Genomic DNA, 11,995 nt, shown 5'->3' with positions numbered 1-11,995 from the left:
AGAAGTCCATGGTTATACATGAACAAGAAAAATTCCTAAAAAAAATTTTCCTTACCGATTACAGCACACAATTAGCAATGTATAAATATAAATTTATTGGGGCGGACTAGGGGGGACTGAGCCCAGGGAGTGAATTTCAAGTGGGGATGGAGTTCAAAATGTAGAGGATTTCCATCTTATGTGCACTGTAAACCCTAACGCTCAAAATAATTAATTGGTTTGAGTAGGACAAACTTAAATTAAACAAATTAGTTCAGTCAAATGAACTTCTATGAGTATTTAGCACTTTCTTTTTCTTTCAAGTTCACAGAACTGATATATTTTAAGTAAACTGAACTGTTTCATTGTTTTGAGTTTTATGAACTTATTTCTTTTAATTTAGACAAACTTAAGTTTAACTGAAATTGGGTTGGGATTTCTATTTCCCAGCATGCTTTGGCCATGGCACTCGAAAGGGAGAGTAAATGCTACTTTTTTTTTAGAAGAGTTTAGAAGAGTTTCTGTTAATGTGGGTTTTTGGAGAGTTACCATCATGGTGACAAGTGGTGCATGTGGCTTGGTTTGAAAGCAAGTATGTTAAATCATTTATTTTGCTGCACTATTTCAGCATATGCTATACCATGCTATTGTTAAACTTTGATATATATATATATATATATATATATATATATATATAAATCACACATAATCGTAATTATTTTGTTTTACATAAGTTACAAACCAAATGAAAAGGGTCCTCAGAGTTTGAAATACTGAAACAAAATGGCCTCACTTTCCTGGTTTGGCATGACATTTCATCAAGGTCCTGTAATCAAAGACTAGAAGTCCATTGAAGTCTACACAAGTTAAAAATATGATCATATTTATTAACTGAATGATAAATGAATGTGGTGGTCCACACAATCAAAAAGGGCTGACAAGGGCTTTACAGTAATAAATTAATAGTATTCACAGGTCATTCTTACTCATAAAGCTGTTGCAAAACAAACCAGAAAAAAAAGCAAAATCATTTTTGATCTTCAACAACAACACTACTAGCCCAATTAAATGTATCCTCCACAGCTAAAAATGTTATTCATTCATTCATTCATTCTTTGTGAGGCACAAATATTTGGGTTAACCTTTTTGGTTATTTTTCTGCCTATCAATTTGTCTGGTAGATAACATACCAGGATTGGAGTACTTGACATCCTCCAGTGTCACGGCTGTGAACATTTGTAATTATACCCTAACAAAACAATGTGATGATGTGTTAATCAGGAGAGAGCCGTCCAGACAACCTTGTTTAAATACACTGTGATTATCGAAGGTCATAAAACACTTGGAGACAGAGAAAATTAGAGAAACGGCTGATCAAACAGAACAAGGAAATGAAAGTGGTTATCAGAGGTAAACTGTTTGATGTTTGAAAAGTACATCATAATGGGAAATGGCAAAGTGCTGTCAAACAAGGGTTGAAATTACACTAAATGGTTCTGTGAGTGCCCTTCGCCACAAACTTCTTGAGTTAAAGTCATTTTTGGCATGATGAACTCGTTCCTATCTCAATCGTTCTTCAAATTCACCAAGTTGTAGGTAGTTTTCAAGGCTATCGCCTGTTAATAACTTGAATTTAATATCTTCTAACCACAGAGAATTTCATGAATGTAAAATGCCTCCGAAAGAGTCTCTAATCAGTGTAGTTGAAATTGTCAGATTAGTTGATTGGTGGACTGATGCAGTGCTGCATAAACTAACCATAAAGGCGAAAGGCGAATCAATTCAACCTTGTATTCACAATGTTCCTAAAGCCCCAGCTACTACATTTCTCTGTAAACTCAAATTATCAAGGCTATAAATCTCTTTCAATTCATTAAATTCATGAAGATGCTGAATATTATTGTTCCCAGGTTTGCATAAAAAGCTTCTAACATAAATATCTATTGAATATTTGATATTAATTCTAAAAGAGTGCAACTTTTTTAATTCTGAAGTTGGGAACTTGTTATGCAAAGCTAGAATGAAACAGGAAACATTTTCAAGCACAATTTAAAAAAAGACCCCATGTTGCCCAAATGAAAGATTATGGCCATTCAAAGAATCTTTTTGTTTTAAAATGCAAAAATCACTTCTTTTTTTTATTTTTTTTTATATATAATAAAATACCCCCTTAAAAGCCTATATATTCTCACTCATTAGACCATGAAAGTTTGCCAGTTTGGATGTCCTGATAGCGCCTTTAATTTGTGGCACTGAACAACTGCATTTCAAGATCACACAATTGCTAATGAGAAAAAGACACCCTATCGTTACACCAGAGATCTTAACATGGAATAGGAAAATGAAGAAAAGTACCAGCTTGATTTGATGTCCTGAAATTCCCTCCTTAATAAACCAAGATACAGTCAAACAGACTGAAACATTCAAGATTTCTGCAGTAACAGGATTTGCTCATGCAGTGCAACTGGACACAATTTTTTTGGTATTTAAAGCTGCATTCCGTAAGTTTTGCCTCTTTGTCGCCATCTCTGTTTGAAACCTGCAATTGCAGTTATTTGCGGAATTATCATCTTTACATGGGTTGTGCATCGGCACGGCTCCTCAGTGCAGATAAATCTGCCAGTTTTGTTCTGACCAACTGAGAAAAAAAGCATTACAATAAATCGCGCTACCAATGGTGATTAAATCTAAGGCTTAGCTCGGATCACGTCAAACCGTGGAAATTATTATTATCGTTATACTTTGTTCTCAAATTGGTAATGTTAACAACATCAGCATTGCATGACTGTGTATTTAGTGTGTATTAGCGCTACCTGTAGATTTCAATTTCTGTAGCCACTCCGCAGTCCGAAGTCTTTTGCTTTTGACTACGGGTGAATCTCCAGTTGTCACTGACAATTGTCATTTGGACCTTTCTGGATTACAATCCGCCATCAAAATGATAAATTTAATTATTCCAGCTGCTGTGAGAAAAGGCTATAAATGATCCGCCACCATGATATAGCCTACTAGCTGGGAGTCCTTCTTTCTGTTGTTTACAGATGTGATGTAATGACGCAAAGACGAACGGCGGAATGCTCGAATTTCCTATGGAAACCCACCAGTACCGCTCTTATTAGAAAACATTATTACAAGCTTACCGTTGTGAATCGGGCTAAGGTAAGGAGATAGTTTTGAACACTGGCTGGTTATGTACATGCTCAAAAAATGATTTTGGATCATTTTTAACCAAAAAAAGTTACAGACTGCAGCTTTAAGTTTTAGGCTACATTAATTAGACACAGCTATTGTGCCAGTGTTACAATTCATTAGTGGGAGACTGTCCTCCTCGGATGTGTTTGCATGGGGCGTATACACTAAACAGTTGTGCCACATTTATGCATGTTATTTCAGTGCAACACCCTGTGTCTTATTCACTAATCACTCACAATCTAGTTTAACCAGGTGGAACAATAAATGTGCCATATTTAAATTGTCATTGTTACTCTGTTGTGCGCAAACATGGCTCTTTTCTATGTGAATTAGGCTTACTATTGATTCAGCCTTCTTCATAAAACTCAACTTTATTTGCATGGCAGTATCAACACTATGTTATTAGTAAAGTATGTCAGATTGCGGAAGCCTGTGGCCCTCAAGGAGGTGAACTGAACAGTATTGCATTCAGCACTTTTTTTTACTATGTTTGCAAGATTTACATGCAAGTGCTAAAACAAAGAAGACAGTGCATGCAAATGAGTGCCGCTGTATGCTCTGCAAGCATTTGAATACAGATGCTTAGCTATGCTATACACAAATGCTGCTGCAATGGTATTAGCATATTAGTCTTCAGATTTCACTACTGTCATTGCACGGAACTGTTATTATGAGAATATTACAAAGCAAGTTAGTTGAATTAAAAATGTTTATAGCAATTGACCTGAATAATAACACACGGTTTGAATGTAACATTTGAAAGTAACTATCGCCCCCTGAAGCAATGGAGGATTGTTACCACTTTGACCAAATGCTCACATTTTCAGCATTACTGAATTAACCAATGATGCTAGATCTGAATGTTAACATGTTGATATATATGATACAACCATTTTGACAAACCAGTGATAAAGAAAGACCGATGTAAGTTGAGCTTGATAAAATCATTTATTGTGCTCCAGAAGATTAAATCCTATTTAACCAGAAAGAAAGACAAAATGACAAATAATCTACATCACAACAACCCTCTGTAGTTCTCAACAGCCATTTTGATCTTCTTTCAAGGTCAGCCAGTAGAAAATAAACACATAATGAAATTTGGTTGCTGTTTGTAAGAAAATGGCCCTCAGTCTTGCATTACATTCAGTTACAAGGCTTGTCCTGGCATGTGTGTATGTGAGCATATGTGCATGTGTGTGAAGAAACATACTGAGCTGTGGATCTTCCCAATTACAGATGAATCCCATCTCTCTCCTTGGTAAATGTGCATGCACAAGATGAATCCTCTGAGCGCCCCACCAGTGTACGGTTCATTAAATTTTAATATCGTTCAAAGGAGCTTCCTTTGCAGGGGGACACATGGGCAGGCTGACTTTGCATATGCATACCTGCAGCTGGGGATTGGCATAGAGAGCAGCGATGCTCTCTCTGGCCCGTTTGTACTACACAGACTTGTCATAGGTGAAGGCAGAACAGAGAAGATAAGCCCAGAGGAGATTGTGTCCTGAATGGGAACATGTTGTTAGGGACAGTGTGTGACACGAGTTGGCTGATCGGGAGAAGAGCAGCACGATTCTTTCAATCTTGTTCCCTTCCTTGGCTTCCCTCGTCCCTCATTAGTTCTCTGCCTCTAGCTATTCACTAGGGCCTAGGTATTCACTCCCAACAGCCTGTGTTTGACCCCAACGTTTTCCACACCAACTATTAATTAATTATCTTGAGATGTGAAAGGCTGTGCTGCTAGTAAATGGCTTCTAATGTACTCTCTTTGGTCGTTACTCCACATCCTAACCAAGTAATTTTGTTGTCTGAAAGCAAACACAGCCAATCAGAACATATTTGATCTGTGGAGCAAGACTTTGAAAATCAACGTCAAAATGTCCTGTTACGGTCAAGGACATAAAATCAGATTTACAGTACATAAAAAAAGATTGTTTTCACCATTTGTCGCTTTATTGTGTCGTATCTGGTTAGGATACAGCATTAGTATGGGGTAGTTGACCAAAAGAGTTTGCACAAAACCAAAGAAGAGAACCTCTGATCTGGGAGAACCAAATCACCAATCTATTGCTGTTTTTCTATTTTCATATTCTACATGCTGAGAAAAAAAAATATAGAATTTTCCCCTTCACTGGTGTTTGTGTTCAATCAAATTTCCCATGAGTAAAAAAGGATTCACGAGAAATCTAAATTGTCACCACTGGAACTGTCACGCTGAAGTGACTACCCACAGAAAGGGAACAATGGGTTAGCACCCCAGGCTTTTTTAGCATGTAGTATCTAATGTATCGAGGCTCAGAGAAAATTAATCATGAATGTTTCTCGATTCTCTTTCTCTAGCTAGCTTCAATGGCCTCTTCAGTTCAGTAGGCCCCATAACGGACCCTCTCATTAGGGGGTCCTTCTATCTTTAGTCTGGGATTCAGTGGTATTGATAATTAGCATATAGCATGTTACGTAACAAGGCTTTGAGAAAAGTAAAATAATCAAGGATGGATAAAACTAGCAATTACTGAGAGATTTACAGGTGAAACTGGCTTTTAGCACTAAGGCTAATGACTTTGAGCACTTATCCGAGGGTAAAAACTGACAAAAGTTTTGCTTTCTTTTCAAGTTTCTCCATTTGTCTTTCTATTTTCTTTCTTTCTATAGCTAGCTTTAAGCAGTATGATCAAGGGATTCGTAACATCAGAAACCCCCCTAATACACTCTTTCATCAGGGGCCCTCCTGTCTCCAGTGTGGGATTCATTCGTGATGATCATTCAGGGAGAATCACAGAAAGTTCTGGATGAGGGGATACCAACGCAAGTCTCCAAGTTGTACAGAATAAATCCCTGCGTTGGTCACTGGTTGTTCAAAGCTGCGTGGGGGACTGCCTCATAAAGCACCGAAAATAAAAAAAATGAGAATCAAACATTACAGGTAAGAAATTTTCTAAGGTAGGGTGGTTTGACTATTAGCAAATTAAAAAATAATAATAATAATAATAATAATAAAACAGTGTATTATAACTGAGACCAATGAGCAAATCAAAAAGTACATTAATGTCCCACACATGGGAGCTCAAACAACAAGTGATTCACCACTATTAAAAAGTTTTACCAACACACATGTACAAAACTAGTCCTTATAACCAGGTTCACTTGAGCTATTTGCAAATGCAATCTAGTTAGCGTATCCCCACCCCTTCCCATCACCATCTCCAGAACCCACCGTGTCCGCCCTTGTCAGCATATTCCAATTCCTCCCGTGAGCCAATCAGAGCAGTATTTCCTTAAACAAATCCAAACGGGGAAGAAAATGATTTTTTTTTTTGTTTTGTTTTAAATAATGACTTAATCAGCAGAACAGCCACCAAGCAGATAAATTGTCATGCGTGTCGTGCTAAAAATATCCAGCCTCCCTTTGAGTCCACCAGTTTCAGTATAGACAGCACTTGTGTGATGAAGCTGTATCTGCCAGGAAGCCAATAAATTCCCCGCTACGCTCTTGAGGCAGATTCCTCAGTATCAACGCCCCCAGCCAGGGCTTAAAGAGCATGGGTGCTTTGTGTACATATCTAGATATGTAAATAGGTCCTATACAATAAAATTGTTCCCCCAAAAATAAATTGACAAAAAGGATTCAAAGACATTCAGTGAATGTCTCTATTGTGCATATTCTTGAGGACTTTTCATTCTCTCCTTTTTTCCCGTAGTATTCCGCATTTTCCACCAGAAAGAGAACGCATGCCTAAATTAGGTAAGCAGCATCTCCCGTCTGCTCTGAACAGAGTAATCTACAATCCAGCGCCCCGGGAAAACAATATGTTTCCTTTTGTTTACAAAGGGCCTCCCACACGTCATCTCTTCTGTGCTTCCGTCGTTTTCTCTCCGGGTAACCGAATCAAATCATTCCTCAAAGAATCCCAGACTAATAGTTGTTTTCAGGAAATGGCCCTGGTTTTGTCACAATATAAGGGTAAAAAATCATCTCTGTTTGTTTTTCATTACATCAGAAATAGTTTTTTTTTGTCTCTTTTGTTTGCGCCTTTAATATAAAATGATAGTTTTGCTCTCTAGGAACAAAAGCATTGTTATTTGCAGTTCCTCCGAGCACCTGGAGTAAAGATATTCCTCAACTTAGTGCCATCACCTCCGTCCGTTGTCACACTCATACTCCACATCTGCGGGAGTGTATGTGTGTGTGTATGTTTGTGTTTGTGTGTGAGAATGTGTGTGTGTGTGGCTATACTCTAGTGGTGGAGTGTGAATGAGGGTGTGGATGGGGCAGGGTATTATTCTGTCCACTGGAGTAACTGTTGAAGGAGTGTAAGGAGGTGAGGCCTGGCATGCTGTTGGGTATCATAGTGATGGTGTTGGGGGTCATGAGAGGGATGTCGTCCGGTGAACGGCGCATGGCAAGCGTATAATCGGGTGGGCAGGCAGTTCTCAGGACCATCTCGTGCGGGTGCATGACCTCCCGGCACTCCCGCTCCATGTCGCTGTGTTTCATTTGTAGGGACATGATCTCCTCTTCTTGAGTATGGGGCAGCTCATTGGCTGTGGTCCTCTGCGGGCTGCAACGCCGGTGGACCTCATGCCTTCGCTTGTCCTTCTTGTAGTAGAGTGCGGCGAAAGCCAAAATGTTGAGAAAGAGCAACGAAGCACCGACGGCGATGGTGACGCTTAGTTCAGTCGAGTAGTCCCGCTGGTCCACTAAGAAAGGTTGGTTCTGGTTCTGGTTGTGGCTGTCCTGTGTTTCGGTGGGAAACGGTGTAGGGTAGGGCCTCTTGGTGTTAACCGGGATCTTCTTTGGTGTACGGGGAGTGACCTCGGGTGGAGGCAACTTAGTGGTGGTGGAAATGATCTGAGTGACCTCGTTGAGGCTGTGGAGATGAGGCACCAGCTCCAGCCATAAGTTGACCTTATTGGCACGGTAATGTTCCTTGACACGGGGCTTCAAGCCAATGTGCAAGTATAGTTGGTCCTTTTGGTTGTAACGCATCCAGGCCACCTCCTCGAAGCGATTAGGCTTGGTGTGGATGAACTTGGTGTCCTGTGGAACTGGCTGGTTGGGGTCACTGCAAGGTAAAAGGAAGATTTCAGTACTCCCCACACAAAAGATCATTTCTACAATTCCTCTTTGAGAATTGCACATGGAAATCGAGCACTCCATAAGACAAATATCACACAACCCATTACAGACAAGTCTTAGGGGAGTGCCTAGAGACCCCTAATATTCTCTCAGTGATCATCAGGGTTTCCTGACAACTGCACCTGCTTTTAAAATTAACGAGAATATATCTGAGAGAAGAAATTACACATTTGCACACAAATTGATTTGTTGTCCTCCCATGAGATGATTATATGTCTAGGCAGCAATGTCATATAAACACTAAGCTCACTCTAAGTGATCATCAGCATTACTTTATTCATTGCATTACACCTAAATTGAAGCAAACTAAATTGCTGTTGTGTAAAAAGCAGTTGCATAAATTCAATGTAGCATAACCTTGGGAATCTTAACAAGTATTTGTGAGTGCATTAACAAACAATTAAGCAATGATTAAACCTTATGAACCCTGTAGCACTGTTTCCTGGTAACAACTAGGTATTGTACGGTAATCAATAGCAAATTCAATTCCTAAATTATGAGAGGTTTGCATTGGTGGTTTTACAACAAAACAAACTTGCATTTAAATTCACTTTCTAAATCGTAATTAATATCCGTATTGTTTGCCTCAAGGATAATTGATTAGAAATAATGCCCTGTTGCCTAGAGACTTACCCAGTCTTGGCAAAGTTGGTCCAGTAGGTCATTACCACTGCACTAAGCATCACATCATTTTTGGAGAAGTTGCAGGGGAAGAGCTCAGTTGGACCAATCATCGGCAGCCCGAAAACATACGGGATCTCATCGCCATGTGCCGCATCAGCCCAGGGTGGGACCTGCTCCGTCTGGCAGTGATGGTAGAAGGCATAGAAATAAGTAGGCGAGCCAAAACTCGAGTGGAGGTCTGCCGTGGCCACAGCTGGTGCAACCCACTGATGATCCGTAAAGAGTGCCAGAAGGCTCTTTCTTCTGGTCTGCGGGTTGTGGCGGTCAGCCCAGTCAGTGTACATAAACTTAATGGTCTCCCGAAGGATGTCCTTCCCCTCGGGGTATCCATATAAATCATCCACAAAACTTGACACGGCATAGTCAAAATCGTTGGCTTGAACACCGTTCTCATTGTCCACAATGAGTTCCACAAACTTCAACCCCTCGCCTTGGTTGACGCCGAGCATGATGTCGTAGTTGAGGAACTCCCCTTGCTCCATGAGGATCTGAGGGTCATCGGGAATTACATCACCATCAATGACGGGTCCAAAAGCGATGTGGTAGCGAGCAGGCTGGATGTCCTGCTCCACTAGTTCTTTGTAGTGTTTTTTCTGTAGGCACTCTACCATCTCCACTGTATCTTTGAGGTTGCACCCCACCTTCCTGGCCAGCATGCGGGCATACTTGGCCGGCTGAAAGCTTACAGCCCAGCTGGACAAGGCTGTGCCACTTTGGGCTATGGCCCTTTGGAAAAGACCTGTATAAGAAAAACAAAACAGAATCACAAAGAGAACTGCTACATGCCACAGTGGGGTCCAAATGTCTGAGACCACTAATGACCACTTTTTTATATTTATTTGAAACAACATATTTCTTTACAGATTATATTAGTGAAAAAAAAAATTTAATAACACTTTACATAGTCAAGAAATAGTGCAGAATTTGAAATAATACCAAACAGAATATTAAACAAAATTAAATATATAAAAATAAAACATGCAATATTAAATAATATTAAAAAATCTTTCACTTTTCTAAATACTAAACTTTAAAACTAAACTTTAATTCCAGGTTTATATGGAAAAAAAGAAAAAAAAAAGAAAATAGATTTTCAATTTGCTCTCAGACTTTTGGACCCCACTTGTAGGCTATTTACACATTAAGTGCTTCTCAGAATTCAATCTGGAGCAAATAAACATCTCGGTTTAGCTGTTTTTATGCAAATCTTAAATGGTTTGGGAAAAGAGGCCATGCAAGTCAACATGCTAATGCTGATGAACTTGAATGCACAGAGCTGATCAATATTTCACATTGTTATGCAATTTTAGGGGGAAATGTGACTATTTCAAGAATTTAATTATAGCGCATTAACGGTAATTAGCTGTTTGCACCCTGTAAACCCCTTTCATCTATAGATGTCAAGAAAATTGACCCATACCATTGAAGAGAAGCAGATATCATGCACAAACGTCAAGACAAAAAAGCAAGTGAGTGAGCAAGAGAGAAACTGTGTGTGTGTGAGAAAGACAGATAGAAAGAGCAAGAGAGAGGAAAATTGAGTTACTCTGTTACCATGACAACCCATGGGATCTCAGTCTTAACAGTGCAGTTATGAGTAAAAACATGTTCTTACTAAAGAAGGCAAAAAAAACTATAAAAACACACATGGAAATGAAATGAAGATAAGGGCATATTTCAGTTCGCAATTCAACGAAATGGTGACAATTTTGTGTGAACAGATGAATATATTTGTGAATGGATACACTGCTAAAATTTTAAAAAAGAAAAGGAAAATATGTGAAATATATGAAAATTATTCAAGATTAAGCAGTGCACGGTTTGCCTCAGAGCAAAGCAATCGTATGGCACACTAAAGTCTCTTCCAAAAGTGTCTCTGGGTTCATTTGAATGATAGTGACAACCTTAAAGCAGGTCTGTGCCAGGAGACCTCTTCACAAAGCAATCTTCCAAGCAGAGAGACTAAAAATGGAATTAATGTATTTACCCTTTTTGTGCCAATGGAAGGTGAATGGTGTATTTGGACAGTATGCTCATAGCGTGCCTGGTGATATGTATGGACTCAACTAAATAAAGATGGGAACATGAAACGACTCAGGGAAATTTAATTTCCATAAACAAGTAATATCAAGTCAAATGAAATGAGTTTGCAGCTTAAAGCTGGGCTGATGAAGGAACTGCTGTGCAACTTTTTCGGCAACTTTGTTGGTTTTAGAATTTTTGGGCTCTGGGAAATTCAGAATTATTTAATACTTTTTTTTTAAAAAAAATTTATTTATTTATTTTTTTTATCGGGGGTACTAGACCCCTAGTAGTTGGGAACCTGAATATAATCATTAGGGCTGGGCGATATAGCTATTTTATATCAGTTTTTCTTCATTCAGAGGATTGAAAAAATTCAAACAATCCCACTAGACAAAAACATTCACTATGTCAGGTTCAAACTAAAAAAAAGTAATAAACATTTCAAAATAATTATAAAATTAATAATTCAAGATAATCAAAAAGATTTTCACAAAATTGGAATATTTTAATGTATTTATACACGCCAATATGACAATATATTTGCCTGCATACAGTATATTTATTTATATAACAGCAATATTGTTTACCTCTTTGTAAAAACTTAAGACAATATATTTGCACTAAGTGCAAATAGCAATAGATGCTATATACTCTAAGTTAAAATAGTGATAGATGCTATTTACACTAAGTGAAAATAGCATATTTTCTTAGCAATAGATGCTATTTATACTAAATAAAAATAGCAATATATTCTATTTACTCTAAGTGAAAATAGCAATATATTCTATTTACTCTAAGTGAAAATAGCAATATATTCTATTTACACTAAGTGGCAATAGCAGTATTGTCTTAGCGATATGCTATGTACACTAGGTGAAAATAGTGATAGATTCTATTTACACCATGTAAAAGTATGAGTTCTTTGCAATAAGAGTAAATAGTAATTAGATGCTATCTATATTTTATATTGGCAGATAC

General features: G+C 38.3%; 1 protein-coding gene across 7 annotated transcripts in view; it reads right to left on the bottom strand.

Moving 5' to 3' along the window:
• Positions 1–4,100: 4,100 nt before the first annotated feature.
• nlgn1 (neuroligin 1) overlaps positions 4,101–11,995 on the bottom strand; it is a 322,087-nt gene continuing 314,192 nt past the window's right edge. For all 7 annotated transcript variants that reach the window (XM_051912622.1, XM_051912623.1, XM_051912619.1 and 4 more), the window contains 2 exons: positions 8,942–9,731; positions 4,101–8,234 (listed from right to left, as the gene is read on the bottom strand). In XM_051912622.1, coding sequence (XP_051768582.1) covers positions 7,400–8,234; positions 8,942–9,731 — 1,625 coding nt within the window. In that variant the 3' untranslated portion in view covers positions 4,101–7,399. The remainder of the gene's footprint in view (positions 8,235–8,941; positions 9,732–11,995) is intronic.

This window comes from Ctenopharyngodon idella, chromosome 11, assembly GCF_019924925.1.
Source record: "Ctenopharyngodon idella isolate HZGC_01 chromosome 11, HZGC01, whole genome shotgun sequence".
Lineage (NCBI taxonomy): Eukaryota > Metazoa > Chordata > Actinopteri > Cypriniformes > Xenocyprididae > Ctenopharyngodon > Ctenopharyngodon idella.
Note: the sequence above shows the minus strand (reverse complement) of the source record. Positions and strands in the feature narration are given on the sequence as shown.